This window comes from Doryrhamphus excisus, linkage group LG4 (assembly GCF_037039965.1).
Source record: "Doryrhamphus excisus strain RoL-2023G ecotype Guam linkage group LG4, RoL_Dexc_Guam_v1.1, whole genome shotgun sequence".
NCBI classification, from domain to species: domain Eukaryota; kingdom Metazoa; phylum Chordata; class Actinopteri; order Syngnathiformes; family Syngnathidae; genus Doryrhamphus; species Doryrhamphus excisus.
The window spans coordinates 16317323-16336617 of NC_136360.1; the positions used below are offsets into that span (position 1 = coordinate 16317323).

At 40.3% G+C, this 19295-nt stretch overlaps 2 protein-coding genes across 10 annotated transcripts in view; one reads left to right on the forward strand and one right to left on the reverse strand.

Moving 5' to 3' along the window:
- LOC131129180 (arf-GAP with coiled-coil, ANK repeat and PH domain-containing protein 2-like) overlaps positions 1 to 8592 on the forward strand; it is a 48959-nt gene extending 40367 nt beyond the window's left edge. For all 3 annotated transcript variants that reach the window (XM_078790280.1, XM_058072415.2, XM_078790281.1), the window contains 2 exons: positions 985 to 1046; positions 8292 to 8592. In XM_078790280.1, coding sequence (XP_078646406.1) covers positions 985 to 1046; positions 8292 to 8395 — 166 coding nt within the window. In that variant the 3' untranslated portion in view covers positions 8396 to 8592. The remainder of the gene's footprint in view (positions 1 to 984; positions 1047 to 8291) is intronic.
- Positions 8593 to 17939: 9347 nt separating this feature from the next.
- nlgn1 (neuroligin 1) overlaps positions 17940 to 19295 on the reverse strand; it is a 45557-nt gene continuing 44201 nt past the window's right edge. For all 7 annotated transcript variants that reach the window (XM_058072977.2, XM_078790284.1, XM_058072980.2 and 4 more), the window contains one exon: positions 17940 to 18785. In XM_058072977.2, coding sequence (XP_057928960.2) covers positions 18195 to 18785 — 591 coding nt within the window. In that variant the 3' untranslated portion in view covers positions 17940 to 18194. The remainder of the gene's footprint in view (positions 18786 to 19295) is intronic.

The window sequence follows — 19295 nt, forward strand, 5'->3', positions numbered from 1 at the left end:
AATCAGATATATTCAGTATTATACACATTTTTATTGGCCTTTCATGTATTCTAAAACTAAAAATAATCAAATTATTAATCAGATATATTCAATATTATACACATTTTTTTGGGCCTTTCATGTATTCTAAAACTAAAAATAATCCATTATTAATCAGATGTATTGGCCCGTATATTATAAAAACAAAAATAAAAAAATAAAAAATATGAATAAATGAATAAAAATAAAATGAATAATAAAATAAAAATAAATTAAATTAAAATAAATTAAATTAAAATAAATTAAAATAAAATAATAAAAAACATAATAATAATAAAAATAGAAATACTGCTAAATGAGATGCCTTATGAAATAATTAAAAAAAAAACATTTTTTTAATCCTTAAATTTTACAAATTGTGAATGTTGAAAACATTGTAATTATCAATGAGCTACGTTAGATGATACCCAAACTTAATGGTCGTCGGCATACTCTAAAAACAACTCATTGACCAATGACATATATAAGATTTTATTGCCACTCAGCGTATTGTCAAAATGAAATGAATTCATTATTAATAGGCTATATTATTAGATATTACCTACACATACTTCATGAGCCCTAGGCGTATTCTAAAAATACAATCATTCATTATTTACCAGATGTATTATTAGAAATGACATTCATTTTTATTCACTCCTTTGGATAGTCTAAAATCAAAGGTAATTCATATTTAATGGGATACATTATCAAATCATTGAATATGAATTACACACATTTGTGGTGGCCCTCTACAAATTGAAACAATAAAATGATCGATCAGATCTACTTTCAAATGTGAGACTAGCTGCCTTTGCTACGTGTAAGAAGCTAAGATATGCACGTTTTGTATATATTGACCTACATATGGTTATGTTTTAGCATCTTTAGCATCACTCGGTCGGCCATTGTCCATCACTGACAGGAAACTTTTCTAATGTCATTTGTATGTCCCCCCTCCCCCAGGCTGCGACTCGCCAAGATGAACGAGGAGATGCGAGAGGCGGAGGGGCCCTACAGCCAGTCAGGTCAATATAACCCCAACAGTCCCACCGAGATGCAGTACAGGAAGTGCATGCAGGAGTTTATCAGTCTGCAGCTGGATGACACCTAATAGCGCTGTAGTCGTGACAACAAGCTCACGGCAAGAAGTACTGGGCCCGCTTGAAGACTTGGCGGGGGGAGGGGTGTCTTTCCTTGGGGAGGCCAGTTCCAAAGACAGGTCATCGCGGAAAAAGGGAATTTGTCATTGTCTTTCCGGTTGGGTAGAACTAGGATCTTGGTCTAACTCTGCCAACGATAGGGAGCACCCTGGGGGGGGGCATTGGATCTCAGGTGCAGTTCTTTAAACCGCTCTACCGGTCTGCTCTACTGGTCTGCTCTACTGGTCTACTGGTGGTTGCTAGAACCACAGCATTACCCTGGATAGCTGTCAGCTTCTCCTTTAAAGGAAACTGCACTTTATTTTGGAATTTTGCCCATCATCCACAATCCTTATGGGAGTCAGGAACACACATCTTTACTGGGAATTGTAAAGATATAACAAGAGATAAAAAGACAGCCTACTTAGACCGCTATTAAAACACCTCCAACAAGGCTTGATGGTTTTATATCCGTATATTTTTAGTTTTTTATATTTTTATAGGTTTTTTTTTTCTAACTTCTAGGTCCTTGTGATGTCACAGGGAGCCGGGCTTCCTTATATGGGCATGCACTGTAGGCCAGATACGCTCTAGGACGGGCCTCCCACGCAGCGCTGCTTGGCTCTGTTTATCCTTGCTTGCTATGGCTCCCAGGAAGTCTTTCTATGAGGCCAGCTCAGGCAGAAGTTGTTGGAGTGATTCCCTGCAAGAGAAAATATTCTCATCTGCCAGCAGCATTTCACACGGAACTGTTTTTTTGAAACGTAAAATATCCACCAAACTGTTGCTGAAGCCAGAAGCAGGGCCCTCTCGACAGGAAATGTGCGTTAATGTCAGAAACACTATGCCTGCACTCTGTAAACACGGACCTATGTTGCCACTTGAGTTCAAACACGGTAAGTCAGGGGTCTCCAACCTGTAAGCCCCTAACCACTTACCAATTAGCTCTCCAACTATTCATTTATTATCAACTCCTATACCCACTGAATTAGAAAGTGCGGTTCGGCAGTAGTCCGGAAGTACTTGGGAGTGTGACCAATCACAATGGAGTGGGCGTGGTCGGAGGCAAGGCGGAAATCCAGCTGGAATAGGTGCAGATACTGGAAGACGCAGAAAGCTTTGTGTGCGGGTGTAGCTTCTGTTTAGCTGCTCTATAGGAGTCCACAACTCAATACAAAGGGCCCAAAAATTAGCATAATAGTTCCCCTTTAACAATAACAATACCAATGTTGCTGTAGCTTGGCTAATCCGCACGCCACATTACATGGACCGTATTTTCCGGACTATAGTTGGCACTTTTTTTTCATAGGTTGGCTGTTCCTGCGACTCCGGAATGCATAAAAAACAGAACCAAAATTGTAGCATACAATTTTGAGGTTACAAAAAAAAAACACGCTAACTGGGGCGGATGCTAACCAAGGTTCCACTTTATTAAGACAAAAAATACCATAAATATTGATATATTAAAGACAAAAATATGTCTTATTTTTTTAATCGTAATATGAGAAACAAACAAATCAAATAATGACTTCTTTTAGGGGAATTTGCGGTTAGAAAAAAGTTATAAAATTATGAAAATAGTCATAGTATGAGAATAAAGTCATAATACTACAGGAAAATAAATGATCATATTTATAAAAATTGACAACAAGTAGCACAAATAAGTAAGTTCAGGCTAATACCGTATTTTCCGGACTATAAGTTGCACTTTTTTTCATAGGTTGGCTGTTCCTGTGACTTATACTCCAGAGCGACTTATAAATGAAAAAAGTGTTTATGTTACATCAACACTGGACACCTTTTCTGTTCATGTTTATTTTTTGTGTAGCTGAATAACCATTGTGTTAGCATATGTTAGCATGTCTTCTATTCTTTTATTGTTAGAACTTGCCTTCCAAGAGGACGTAATGTCTGTTTTGGTCAAGTAGTTTGGAAAATTAATTATCCGAAAAAATGCCACTTATACTCCAGTGTGACTTATGTATGGTTTTTTTCTAGCTAATTATGCATTTTTTGCCTTGTGCGACTTATACTCCGGAGCGACTTATAGTCCGGAAAATAGGGTACATATTATATATATTACATATCTGCATGAGGATTATGGATGATGGCAACATTTCTTCCCAAAAAAAAGTGCAGTTTTCCTTTTAAATCCAAAGAGTGATTGCCACTAAAGACAACAACATCCAGTGGAACCAACCCACATTGACCCTAATCCAAAACGACCCTGAACGTAAGACAAACACAATTTTTCTGGACCTGTTTTTGCGAAAATATTTTTTAAGACAAAATGTTCTAATATCAGTGAAGTTACGTTAGATTGCAGTGACACCGCGAGGCACCATGCATGGCAAAGTTAAAACCTCTGACGCTCGTTGGCGAGTGTAAGACCACCCATCTTATTCAGACTTTTTTTAATTTGGGGAAAATTTTTATAAATAATATTTTTGAGCCACTACCGTGGTTTGGAATGGCTTCCCCGTTTAAAGTAGTCATTATACTCTGAGTACTGTATGTAGTACATACTGTATTTTATAGCGTGAAGTGATCCATCCTCTCAAGGCTGCTGTGTTGTCCAACGTCCAACCATGCAGCATATATTTATCACCTAGGATAGATTCCCATTAATAACCGCTGGGAATGGACACAACAAGAGTGGAGCGGCCTGACGTTGTTGGACCAAAGTTTGACCGACTCGTTCCGATGGTAGCGTCAGGATTTGAGCGTATTCATTCGCCGTCAGAGTCGTGGACCCTCTGGGGGCTTTTCATCAGAGCATCCGAGGACTGACGGCGATTAAGCAATAAGATGCCATTCAGGAGGGCTGTGTAGATAGCCACTTCCTGTTCCTGCCCCCATACACCCCACTGGCCAGCACACGGCACTTTGACTAAAGGAGCAGTGTGGAGCATCATCACAGGAGCCTGATGTTTGGCTACACGAGGGAGGGGCTTTCAAAGTGGCTAAAACCCTGCTGACATTTGTGAAAATAGACCCAGTCGAGGGCTAGGAAACATGCTAGCACAACACGGATACGACCTTCGGTATTGATGCTATCGATATTTAGAGAGATCCACCCACGGCTAGCGTGGAGGAAACTCTCGCATTCTCCTGAAAACCAGGTTTCTAGTGGGCAGGCCCCAAATGTTCTACCTTCTTCAATACCACTTTGAAAACCCAGCAGTGTTTCTCAACTCGCAGCTGGTGACCCAAAAGTGGCTCACGGAGCCCTTCTCAGTGGGTCTTCAGAAAAAAATGAGCAACACATTGACTTTGTCAAGGGGAAGGACATTGAGCTGGTGCCTTCCTTAGGACACCCAGCTGCAGATATCCGCAATATCGTGTTGCGTTGCAAACCTTCTCTGCTTAAATCTACAGTGGTATGAAAAAGTATCTGAACCCTTTTGGAATTTCTCACATTTCTGCATAAAATCACCATCAAATGTGATCTGATCTTTATCAAAATCACACATGAAAAAAAACAGTGTCTGCTTTAACTAAAACCGCCCAAACATTTATAGGTTTTCATGTTTTAATGAGGATAGCATGCAAACATTGACAGAAGGGATAGGAATAAGTAATGAACCATCACATTTGGGCGGTTTTAGTTAAAGCAGACACTGTTTTTTTCATCTGTGTGATTTTTGACAAAGATCAGATCACATTTGATGGTGATTTTATGCAGAAATGTGAGAAATTCCAAAAGGTTCAGATACTTTTTCATACCACTGTAAGATATTTGAGACGTTTGAGTTGACAATCTTCCACGGTTTGGGTCAGCGCTCGTCGTGGAGGGGGTGGGGTGGGGGCTATGGTGGGTCCCGCAGCCAGAACCTCTGCCCTACAACCTGTGGTGCTCGGGCTCCTTCAGGCTCCTTAGGCTGCACACTGGCCCTTTAAAGCATTACGATGCTGCTAGCAGACTAGGAGGCCACTTGATGGCGTCCATTGTGTTTGTATTTTGGATGGACTTGGTTAGGATGCGTTGTTGGGATGCGTTGCTCCTGGCAACCGGACTCTTCTTTGCCTTTGCACACTGCTGTTTTTTTTCTTTTGTTTTTTTTATGCACTTATTTCCCACTGTTGGAATATGAGGAATGTGTTTGGACCTACCACGAGAACGATGCCTATTGGTTTTTGGGGTGATCCATTGATGGGGAGGTTTTAGGAAGTCTTAGGAGCATCCATTGGTGGGGAGGTCTTAGGAAGTCTTGGGAGCATCCATTGGTGGGGAGGTCTTAGGAAGTCTTAGGAGCATCCGTCGGTGGGGAGGTCTTAGGAAGTCTTGGGAGCATCCATCGGTGGGGAGGTCTTGGGAAGTCTTTGGAGAATCCATCGGTGGGGAGGTCTTGGGAGCATCCATCGGTGGGGAGGTCTTGGGAAGTCTTGGGAGCATCCATCGGTGGGGAGGTCTTGGGAAGTCTTGGGAGCATCCATCGGTGGGGAGGTCTTGGGAAGTCTTGGGAGCATCCATCGGTGGGGAGGTCTTGGGAAGTCTTGGGAGCATCCATCGGTGGGGAGGTCTTAGGAAGTCTTAGGACATCCATCGGTGGGGAGGTCTTAGGAAGTCTTAGGACATCCATCGGTGGGGAGGTCTTAGGAAGTCTCAGCGGCATCCATCGGTGTGGAGGTCTGAGGAAGCCTTGGGAGCATCCATTGGTGGGGAGGTCTTCGGAAGTCTTGGGAGCATCCATTGGTGGGGAGGTCTTAGGAAGTCTTGGGAGCATCCATTGGTGGGGAGGTCTTAGGAAGCCTTGGGAGCATCTATTGGTGGTGAGGTCTTAGGAAGTCTTAGGAGCATCCATTGGTGGGAAGGTCTTAGGAAGTTTTGGGAGCATCCATTGGTGGGGAGGTCTTAGGAAGTAAGTCTTAGGAGCATCCATCGGTGGGGAGGTCTTAGGAAGTCTTAGGAGCATCCATTGGTGGGGAGGTCTCTGCAGGAGCGTCATGCAGGGCTTTGTTCTTTTGGTGGTGTCTGCTTCTTGCTTCCCTCCATGTACTTGGTCCTTCCCAAGGCTGCCAATAAAGATTCCCGATCCGGATGCTAACACCAACCTGATGCGTCTGCGCTTTTCTTTCCTGTCTTGAGTTCTTGGCTTGCTTTCTTCTGCTTCTTCTGCCGTCTCCTCTATGACTTCTCCAGCCGCTGCCGGCGCCCTGACAGGTATGGCTGACCTTTCCTCCTCTAGCTTTCTTTCCTACGCTGGCCACACGACTTCTATGCCCGGACTGTCCTGGCATGGATCAGGTCTTATGTGGTCCCCATCGGTACTGATGTCATGTCATGATGTTCACTCATTCCATCCCAGATGACCCCTTCACTGGCGGCCATTTTCACTGTCATCTTTCTGTTCTTTCGTCATCAGCAGTAGAACATGGGTGGGTTTCTGGAAAATATCAGTTCCCAACTAAAAAAAAAAAAAAGAGAGAAAAGATACATTGCTAGCATAACTTTGACACACGCTTTGTTTGCTTTACTTCCAGCTCGGATGTTTACATGCGTGTTCATTCTAGCATGTGTAACCTTCTGCACGCTACACCCCTCCACGGTCCCTCACTTCCTCCTTCCTGTATTCCTTGTATGGCTTCCCATTGCTCCCAAGTGGAATCCATGGGGTCGGAGTAGGTCACCATCGCAGAACTAGAAGTAGTCTTTGGTCCTGAATGACTTCCGGAAGGACATGTCCATTCCCGGATATATCCTAGATATCCTACATCCTGAACCTTTTTTTTTCCGTGGTTCAACGCTAGCTCGTCTATGCTTTGCTACTTTTGCTACTTCCGCGCGGCCTTCGCTTCTTCGCTTGGTCGTCATTTTTGGTTTTACGTTGCTCTTCCTTTCAGTTTGTCCTTCTGGGTAGCGTTTCCTTTCCGTCTGATTAGTCGGTCTTTGGGTTCGATTCCGTGTAGGGTTTTCTTTTAATTGTTTATTCCTGATGTTGCAAATCTTGCTCTCCAGTACTTGGTACTCTGGGCTCTTTTCACCTTTGATCATCACACATCCATCCTGTGGTTTGGTGTCATCATGTCAGTACTACAATCAGTAGTATAATATTCATCCTAAAGTACTACAATCAGTAGTATAATATTCATCCTAAGGTACAACAATCAGTAGTATAATATTCAGCCATAATATTGATCCTAAAGTACTGCAATCAGTAGTGTAATATTCATCCATAATATTCATCCTAAAGTACTACAATCAGTATAATCATCCATAATATTCATCCTAAAATCAATAGCTCCATTCGTCAATCTATTCATCCTAAAGTACTACAATCAGTAGCTCCATTTGTCAGTATATTCATCCTAAAGTACTACAATCAATAGTGTAATATTCATCCATAATATTCATCCTAAAGTACTACAATCAATAGCTCCATTCGTCAATCTATCCATCCTAAAGTACTACAATCAATAGTATAATATTCATCCTAAAGTACGACAATCAGTACTACAACCAATAGTATAATATTCATCCTAAAGTACGACAATCAGTAGTATAATATTCATCCTAAAGTACGACAATCAGTAGTATAATATTCATCCTAAAGTACGACAATCAGTATAATAGTCATCCATTATATTCATCCTAAAGTACGACAATCGGTAGTATAATATTCATCCTAAAGTACGACAATCAGTAGTATAATATTCATCCTAAAGTACGACAATCAGTAGTATAATATTCATCCTAAAGTACTACAATCAGTATAATATTCATCCATAATATTCATCCTAAAGTACGACAATCGGTAGTATAATATTCATCCTAAAGTACTACAATCAGTAGTATAATATTCATCCTAAAGTACGACAATCAGTAGTATAATAGTCATCCTAAAGTACGACAATCAATAGCTCTATTTGTCAATATATTCATCCTAAAGTACTACAATCAGTAGTATAATATTCATCCTAAAGTACTACGATCAGTGGCTCCATTTGTCATTATATTGATCCTAAAGTATGACAATCAGTACTATAATATTCATCCATAATTTTCATCCTAAAGTACTACAATCAGTAGTATAATCTTCATCCTTTCTCCGAGCCAATGAGTTTTTTTTCCTCAACATGACAAAAGACGTGTTGACGTCGGCGCTGACGTGTTTCTCCTTGCGCTTCCAGGAGACGAAACGTACCAGGACATCTTCCAGGACTTCACCCACATGGCCTCCAATGATCCAGACAAGCTGAATCGCTACCAACACTACGACCCTCAGAAGCCCTGACCCAGTCTTCATGTTTCTCTGGTGTTTGATGTCGAAGTAGGCAACGGATGACGCCTCGGTGAAGGACCCCTGATGATGATGATGATGATGATGATTGGCGAGCATAGCCCGGGTGGAGAGCGTGAGCGGTACAGACTCTAATCAGCCTTCAAGGCCGACTGGACCTTTTTTATTCAAATGCTTTATTATTTTGCACAAATCTAACAAATCTATTTGTCTTAAATGTTAAATGTCCACCCGTCAGGCCAATGTGAAACCAGTCGGTCATCAATTGAACGCAACGTTCTCCTATTTCTAAAATGGTCGATTATTGTCCACACATTTGATATTTTACTTCTTCTCAGAACGTTTGTCCATTTTTTTATGTTCTTTTATTATCATTTTAATGCTAAAGTCAATTCTGGAGTTCACTGGAAAAAATAGAATTAGATCCAAACTGCACAGTAATGGCAATTTAGTAAAAAAAAAAAAAAAAAAAAACCTCTGTTGTCATTTTTTGTAACGCTGTTGTATGTTTTTCTTTAAAATCTTATTTTACTTCAAGTCGAACGGAAAGAAAAAAAGATGTACAGCACAAACAAGTTTGGGATATTAATGTACTTTTGTGTGTTTGAATAGCTGATGGCGACATACGCGGTACTTGAATCATGCTCATGTATATTCTCTGTACTCATATCGTCCTTTTTTATATTGTATGTACTGTACATGATTAGTATTATTATCAACTGATTATTACACACCAAATCATGAGTCCGTCGTCATTCTTTTGTGTTCCACATTTTCCTGTGTGTGAATCACACAAGAAGAAGCTGAGTTATGCTGCCATCTGCTGGACGGACGTGGAAGGACAAGCTAGAGTCACGCCCATTCTAATATCTTAATGAGCCACGGTGAACAGACATAAATATGTAGTATGCCTTTCATAAACTTCTATTCTCCTCTTCCACTCTGACAACCAAGTGATGTCATAAATGTCATAAACTTCATATTCAACATTAAACATTCACATTTTCAGGGCACACTTGCTATGATTCTTGTCCATTGCTTCTCATAATTACCCCTTTTAATAGCAAAAAATACATATCAATAAAGTTGTTTTTTTTAAACCTGGACGGCTTGGCTAGCTTAACGAACGCACTCGCAGTTTTAATATCAACAATGTTTGTCCACCAATTGTCTTTGAAGCTAAAGTACTAAAACATTGAATCGTATAAGCAAGTGTAGGGTCGGTGATGTTGGTGTTTGGCGCCCCCTAGTGGCAGAAGAGGGTATTACGGAGAAAGACTGGTGGATGCAGAGAGTCATAAGATCATTGTTAATATTAAACACATACACACCCCACGGACACAAAAAGGCTACTATTTACAATCACTGTAGAGCATCACCACCATACAAGAAGTATGTCTGGGAGGGCTATGTCTATGAGACGTCAAAAGATGAAAAAGAAGAACTATAACATACAAATAAATACATTCTATCGAGCACGGAGAAAATTGCTTTATAGTACATTGGACAGATGTTGGGGTCGCCCTCTAGTGGCCAAGTATGAAATAGGTCAGTCAACAGAATGTTGGCCTTTTCGTCATTTTTATTTGGAATATGAACGGTGGTCCGTTAAAACACAAAATATTGATTTTTATATTTATTTATACATTATCTCATTTATATAATGTATATCATTTATACATTATACATGACAAAAACGAGAAAAATGACTCTCCAATCCAGCAGGGGGCATCATATCACTATACAGCTGATAAGTCCCTGTGATAAATATGTACGACTGTTATTTGCTAGCATGCAAACAAATGAATAACATTTGTTTAATTTAAAGACTTTCACAAAGGTGAGGTAACAAGAGTTGGCTACTAAAATGTACACATAGTTTGCTAAGAATTTACATAAGTACAGGGTGGGGGCGCTGTGTCGTTCATAGCAGTTCTGATGCAATGCCTGTCAAATTAATTATTATTAGTGCAGGTGTGTATATGTATGTATGTATGTATCCATCCATCCATACATACATACATACGTAAAGCTGATATCAGCTGGAAGGAAAAAGGAAACACTGTCGAAATGCTCATTTGCCTCCACAACGGCAGTTTCATGACTCCAAACCCAACCCGCATATCATCCCCTCACGACCTAACTAACTAACTAACCAACTAACTAACTAACTAACTAACTAACTAACTTCCCACCCGCCAACAAAGTCAACCATGAAACACCCAAATTAATCCCGAACGTTTACCCCCAACCCCGAAAGTGTCCCAAAGTTCCCCGAAGAGTCAGTGTTAGTCCTCAAGACAGAGGTGAAAGCCGCAGTTCCACTCACGGACACGCATCCACCTGTCAGTCCAGTCCATGGGCCCGGAACCTTGGCCAAAGTGCCAAAAGCTGAAGCCGAGAGGGAAAAGGAAATCCCATCAGGTGTCCGCTTGACAGAGTCGCTCCTCGTGGCTCGAACGCCGGCTCTCAGGATCCCGTCGGCGTGTGACGTCACTAATCGTTTCCTTCTCCAACCACCCCGGCGCGCTGGATGAGCTTCCTTAAATAGGCGCCCTCTGCAGGCGCGTCTTCTCACCGCAGGAGCTCTTTGTTGATGAGGAGGAATGATGTCCGTACATACTATGGCTTGTGTGGAACTCCTGTCATTGTTCCCCTGTACGTTGCTCATGACAGCAGAGTCTAATATAGTGACGCACTTATGGACCCCACTACCTCTGCTCATGGACTCCTGTGGCCATTACAAGATGAATACATACATACATACATAGATCCATCCATGCATACATAGATCATACATACATACATTTAGATAGATAGATCCATACATACATAGATCCATACATACATACATACATGCATACGTTTAGATAAATACATACATACATAGATCCATCCATCCATATGTTTAGATAGATAAATAAATAAATACATACATATATACACATACATACATATATGCATACATACATACAAACACACACACACATACGAATGCATATCCATACAATCATACATACATACATACATACACAACTACATATATATGTGTTTACGAAAGTATGTGTGTCTGTAAGTGTGCATATATGTATGTAAGTCTGAATGTATGTATGTATGATTGTATGTAAGTATGTATGTATGAATGTGCATATGTGTGTATGTATGTATATGTGTGTATATGTATGCATCTATGTATATGTGTGCTTGTATGTATGTATGTATGTGTGTATGTATGTATGTATGTATGTATGTATGTATGTATGTATGTATGTATGTATGTATGTATGTATGTATGTATGTATGTATGTATATGTATGTATGTATGTGTGTATGTATGTATGTATGCATGTATGTGCATATGTATATATGTATGTATATGTGTGCTTGTATGTATGTATGTGTGTATGTATGCATTTTTTGTGCATATGTATGTATGTATGTGTGTATATGTATGTATGTGTGTTTATGCATGTATGTGTGTTTATGTATGTATGTATGTATGTATGTATGTATGTATGTATGTATGTATGTATGTATGTATGTATGTATGTATGTATGTATGTATGTATGTATGTATGTATGTATGTATGTATGTGTGTATATGTATGTATGTGTGTATGTATGTATGTATGCATGTATGTGCATATGTATATATGTATGTATATGTGTGCTTGTATGTATGTATGTGTGTATGTATGCATGTATGTGCATATGTATGTATGTATGTGTGTATATGTATGTATGTGTGTTTATGCATGTATGTGTGTTTATGTATGTATGTATGCATGTATGTGCATATGTATGTATGTATGTATATGTGTGCTTGTATGTATGTGTGTGTTTATGTATGTATGTATGTATGTGTGTGTGTATGTATGCATGTATGCATGTATGTGCATATGTATGTATGTATGAAAGTATGTATGTATGTATGTATGTATGTATGTATGTATGTATGTATGTATGTATGTATGTATGTATGTATGTATGTATGTATGTATGTATGTATGTATGTATGTATGTATGTATGTATGTATGTATGTATGTATGTATCTATTTATCTATCTATCTAAATGTATGTATGTATGTATGTATGTACATACATAAAAGCGCCATTGGTTGGTGTGGAGGCTGAGAGTTCCGTTAGTTCCTGTTGGATATAAAGGATGTAAAGTTGAGACTAAGGTAAAACTGTCAGGTTTGTTTATGGCAGATTAACGTTTATGTTTTTGACTGTTTATAATCCCAGAAATGGATGATTCCATCATCAACCTGCCATGCCACCATCTGCAGCGCTGAGCCTTTGCTACCTTTTACCTTCACACTAGATTATTTACAGTCATTCCCTTTGACCTTCACTGGCTCCACAGAATCCACTTCATGATAGTCCTCAATAACCACCCCCCCCCCCGCCCCCACATCCCTGACCTCAATCATGAGCCTTCCAGATGGCTCACGTGTTAAACATGGGAGGCCTTTTCCATCCTTTTTTTTTATTCATCTGGCACTTTAACTTTATTTAAAAAGTCAAATCAAACAGATTTACAACAGTTGAAAATTTATTGTCAAGAAGAATTGTTACAACAGAGAATCTAACAAACACATATGAAATTTTAATGGTGGCGCATCGGAAGAAGAAATACCAGAAAACCTACCAACCAAACTTTTAGGTCAAATGCTGAAACCAGAGCAAGAGAAGAGCGAGTGGCGCCGCTTCTCCAATCAGAGGAGGTTGGAGGAGGACCTTCCCGGCCACCATTTTGCCCGGCCCCACTTTGCCGTGTTTCACAGTTTGTGTTCGAATCTCACCTTCTTGCAGTTTTTTGAAATCAACGGATGTTGGGAATGAAACGTTGATGAAGGCGGCTCCATCAAGGCGGCTGGCGTCACGTGACAAGTCAGAAACCTGTCCGTCAAATGTTCCGCCTTTTCACCGAAACGGGACGGGTTCTCGTCTTTGTGAAACCGAAAATGAATTTGGAAAAAAAGCCACGACTTGTGTGATGGTTGCTCTAATTTCTCATTGGCGTCAATCATCTCAGGTCTGGTCCTCCAGACCGACTAGGAGGTCCTCCATGAAGGATCTTTCCTCTTGCTTCAGGCAAACCTTTATTTATAACGTGGCAGCAAAACCCAACAGACTAGCATGTCTAGCTAGCCTTCCTTAGCCCGCCCCCTCCAAAGGTCACAGAAATCCCCCCTTTTCCTAGCCGTCTCAGGAAGTGCCTGGAACTTCAACTTTTTACTACTTTATTCTTGGAAAAATATTACCACTTTTTCTCATAAATCTACCACTTTATTCTGGTAATATGACTACTTTTTCCTCATAAATATACCACTTTATTATCGGAACATTACTACTTTTTCTCGTAAATATACTACATTCTGTAATATAAATATAACACAGTCTTCTCGTAATATTACTACGTTCTCATAAATCTACCACTTTATTCTGTAATATTACCACTTTCTCATAAATATGCCACTTTATTTTCGTAATATGAATACTTTTTCTCGTAAATATACCACATTATTCTCATAATATTACTACTTTTTCATAAATATACCACTTTCTTCTGGTAATATTACTACTTCCTCATAAATCTACCACTTTATTCTGGTAATAGGAATACTTTTTCTCTTAAATATACCACATTCTTCTGGTAATATTACCACTTTCTCATAAATATGCCACTTTATTTTCGTAATATGAATACTTTTTCTCGTAAATATACCACATTATTCTCGTAATATTACTACTTTTACATAAATATACCACTTTCTTCTGGTAATATTACTACTTTCTCATAAATCTACTACTTTATTCTGGTAATATTACTACTTTCTCATAAATCTACCACTTTATTCTGGTAATAGGAATACTTTTTCTCTTAAATATACCACATTCTTCTGGTAATATTACTACTTTCTCATAAATCTACCACTTTATTCTGGTAATATTACTACTTTCTCATAAATATACCACTTTATTATCGTAACATTACTACTTTCTCTCGTGAATATACTACATTCTGTAATATAAATATACCACAGTCTTCTCGTAATATTACTACGTTCTCATAAATCTACCACTTTATTCTGTAATATTACCACTTTCTCATAAATATGCCACTTTATTTTCGTAATATGAATACTTTTTCTCGTAAATATACCACATTCTTCTCGTAATATTACTACTTTCTCATAAATATACCACTTTCTTCTGGTAATATTACTACTTTCTCATAAATCTACCACTTTATTCTGGTAATAGGAATACTTTTTCTCTTAAATATACCACATTCTTCTGGTAATATTACTACTTTCTCATAAATCTACCACATTCTTCTGGTAATATTACTACTTTCTCATAAATATACCACATTCTATAATATGACATTCTATAATATGACTACTTTTTCTCGTAAATATACCACAGTCTTCTCGTAATATTACCACTTTTTTGTAGTAAATGTCTGGCTTCATTCTCAAAAACGTTTAATACTTTGTCAAAACAGGCATTGCTTGTGGCGGCTATGAAAAGAGGGAACTTTCGTGACCTTTGGCCTCAGGCAAAGGTAATATTACAACTTTTTTTTCTCATAAATGTACAACTTTTTTCTCGTATATATTTTCTATTTTTTCTCAGAAATGGACACGTTTTAGCTAGAATTTTTTTTTCAATGTGGCCGTATGATTTACTTGTAGGGGTCACAGAATAAATGATTTCAATGCCGATGTGTCACCTGTGTTTGTGCGAAGCTAATATGCTAGCTTGAGTAGCCATTTTATTCCCGCCAATCCCAGTTGAGGCACTGGTGATGTTTCCGACGCCCACAAATACATTCAGGAGGAAAAGGTCCTGTTGTTGTTGTTATGCAAAGCAAAGAAAACTTCCAGACTTAAAACCGTGACAGGAGGGAAACACGAGGCCGTGTTTGTTTGTTTATAACGTGGCCTAGCATGTTTGTTTGTTTATAACGTGGCCTAGCATGTTTGTTTGTTTATAACATGGCCTAGCATGTTTGTTTGTTTATAACGTGGCCTAGCATGTTTGTTCATAACGTGGCCTAGCGTGTTTTTTATTTATAACGTGGCCTAGCGTGTTTGTTTGTTTATAACGTGGCCTAGCATGTTTGTTTGTTTATAACGTGGCCTAGCATGTTTGTTTGTTTATAACGTGGCCTAGCATGTTTGTTTGTTTATAACGTGGCCTAGCATGTTTGTTTGTTTATAACGTGGCCTAGCATGTTTGTTTGTTTATAACGTGGCCTAGCATGTTTGTTCATAACGTGGCCTAGCGTGTTTGTTTATTTATAACGTGGCCTAGCGTGTTTGTTTATTTATAACATGGCCTAGCGTGTTTGTTCATTAATAACGTGGCCTAGCGTGTTTGTTTGTTCATAACGTGGCCTAGCGTGTCTGTTTATTTATAACGTGGCCTAGCATGTTTTTTTATTTATAACGCGACCTAGCGTGTTTGTTTATTTATAACGTGGCCTAGCGTGTTTGTTTATTTATAACGCGGCCTAGCGTGTTTGTTTATTTATAACGTGGCTTAGCGTGTTTATTTATAACATGGCCTAGCGTGTTTGCTTATTTATAACGTGGCCTAGCGTGTTTGTTTGTTTATAACGCGGCCTAGTGTGTTTGTTTATAACGTGGCCTAGCGTGTTTGTTTATAACTTGACCTAGCGTGTTTGTTTATAATGTGGCCTAGCGTGTTTGTTTATTTATAACGTGGCCTAGCGTGTTTGTTTATTTATAACGTGGCCTAGCGTGTTTGTTTATTTATAACATGGCCTAGCGTGTTTGCTTATTTATAACGTTGCCTAGCGTGTTTGTTTGTTTATAACGTGGCCTAGCATGTTTGTTCATAACGTGGCCTAGCGTGTTTGTTTATTTATAACGTGGCCTAGCATGTTTGTTTGTTTATAACGTGGCCTAGCATGTTTGTTCATAACGTGGCCTAGCGTGTTTGTTTATTTATAACGTGGCCTAGCGTGTTTGTTTATTTATAACATGGCCTAGCGTGTTTGTTCATTAATAACGTGGCCTAGCGTGTTTGTTTGTTCATAACGTGGCCTAGCGTGTCTGTTTATTTATAACGTGGCCTAGCATGTTTTTTTATTTATAACGCGACCTAGCGTGTTTGTTTATTTATAACGTGGCCTAGCGTGTTTGTTTATTTATAACGCGGCCTAGCGTGTTTGTTTATTTATAACATGGCTTAGCGTGTTTATTTATAACATGGCCTAGCGTGTTTGCTTATTTATAACGCGGCCTAGCGTGTTTGTTTGTTTATAACGCGGCCTAGTGTGTTTGTTTATAACGTGGCCTAGCGTGTTTGTTTATAACTTGACCTAGCGTGTTTGTTTATAATGTGGCCTAGCGTGTTTGTTTATTTATAACGTGGCCTAGCGTGTTTGTTTATTTATAACGTGGCCTAGCGTGTTTGTTTATTTATAACATGGCCTAGCGTGTTTGCTTATTTATAACGTTGTCTAGCGTGTTTGTTTGTTTATAACGTGGCCTAGCGTGTTTGTTTATAACTTGACCTAGCGTTTTTGTTTATTTATAATGTGACCTAGCGTGTTTGTTTATTTATAACGTTGCCTAGCGTGTTTCTCCACGTACCACCGAGCACCAAGACTTTTCCATACAAATGGTTAGCCAATGCATGGTTTATTAAATGTTGAAAAAAGGGCAATGACACAAGTTATTACCGATGTGCGTAAAGTGGTGGAATACCGTAGCGTATGGATTTTCATATCAAAATGATACAATACAACTAATTGAATTACGTGCCAACATATAGAGTGCAAAGAGTGTCCTCGTATTCCCAACCGGCATTAAGATATATTTGTATTTTCCCCGTATCCTCAACCGGCGGGGTCTTTGACCCAAATTCCACCCAAGACGACATCCACAATGGAGGCTGAGGTCCCCCGTCGTCCCGTGCAGAGGTTTCCATCAAATTAGGAAATCCAACCAAAATGGATGAATGAAAAGGGGAGGGGTGAAAATGATCCACTTGTGTTTCCTCGTTATCCGATTCCGGGTTCTCGGTTAAGCTGGAGCCTATCCCAGCTGAGATGAGGGGGGGTAGCCAGTCAGTCCCCATAACCGTTGTGTTGAATTCCGTTTCTACATCGTTTGTGTCGGCATTCCCGTGGTTCAGTCTCGCTGGGAATTGTAGAGTAGAGTAGAATAGAATAGAATAGAATAAAATAGATGGACCCAATAGAAAGACTAGAAAGCCGTGATGCTGAAAGTGCAGAATTCCATATTCTAGTAGGTTCTATCCTTCCACCCAAAACCCCCCAAAAAACATTTCTTAAGGTTTTTCCATTGTGCATATTGTGTTTCGCTTCCGTTGTTTTTCAGATTTTTTTTATCTTTTCAAGAAAAAAAATGACCCCCCCCCCATTGTCAACACATGCCTTAATAGATGGAAATGGAATCTGTCCCACGGAAGTCTGGAGTGCATCATCTATTCCTTACAAAGATGTCTCAGCTCGTCTTTGCACCGCCGAGATATGTTTTTATGTTTTTTATTCATCTTTTTTATTTCAGCGTAAAAAGAATGAAAAATATATCCCAAATGTTTTTGACTGATTGCTGTCGTCTTCTGGATATTTTCTACTTCCGACTTATCAAAAATGACGTTCCCTGCTGCGGCCTGAGTGCCAAACATCCACGGATAAGAGCTGAAGCGGAAGCGTTGCTTCAGACGGGTTTTGCACCGACAACCTCCCGCTAAAGATGTCCCCAAATCCGGTGCGTCCGGGGGCTATACCCGTGTGGTGGAATGCGGGTGGGGCAGGGTGTTGCTCTGCCCGCCGCTGGGGAAGGTGCTGAAGGACTGGAGCGAGGTGAGGCGCCCCATGGTGCTGGGGATCATAGTTATGGTGTTGGGCGTCATGAGGGGGATGTCGTCCGGGGACCGCCTCATGGCCAGGGTGTAGTCGGGGGGGCAGGTAGTCCTTAGCAGGACGTCGTGAGGGTTCAGGGAGTCGGCCAGCTGCCGGCATTCCTGCTCCAGGTCCGAGTGCTGCTTCATCTGAAGGGACATGATTTCCTCTTCCTGGGTGTGCGCCAGGTCGTTGGCGGCGTTGCGTTGGGGGCTGCAGCGCTTGTGGATGTCGTGGCGGTGCTTGTCCTTCTTGTAGTACAGCGCGGCGAAGGCTAGGATGTTGAGGAAGAGCAGGGAGGCTCCCACGGCGATGGTCACCGACAGCTCCGTGGAGTAGTCCCGCTGGTCCACCAGATGCGGTTGGTTGTGGCTGTCCTGGGTCTCAGTCGGCGATGGACTTGGGTTGGGGTTCTTGGTCACAAACGACTTCGGTTTTGGGGTGCGGTTGCTGGTGTCTGACGGAGGGATCTGAAGAAAGGAATACAACACAAAGACAAGCTTACTCAGGGTCTAGCGCTGGTGGGCGCGGGCCGGTCTGCGGTACCGTTGGTATTTGGATCGAGCTGGATTCGAATCTACCACTCCTGAAACGCTCGTGTGGCGCGTGAAAGTCAAAAGATGCTGAAAGACCAAGAACTTTGGAAATATTGGCTGTATGGGTCATCGGACCGATCCATCGGTCTTGAAAGAAAGGGGAGCGGAACCGTCCATCGTGAGAACCGCCACGTTACCTGAACGGGATCAACGAGAGAGGAACCTCGTGGTCCCTCAACCTCATTGGTCGTTCCCATTGGAGTTGCCGTCTTTCTACCCAACCAGACCTACCCAGACCTGGATTGTTTCCTCATGCTGGACTCCTATCCGGTTTTACCGAACCGTAGTTCTGAGTTCTCGCTAAAGGAGGTTTTTTGTACTCTTTTTGGACTCGTCTTTTGGGAACAAGACTCCATTTTGCCTCAATGGCTGCATCCTGAGATC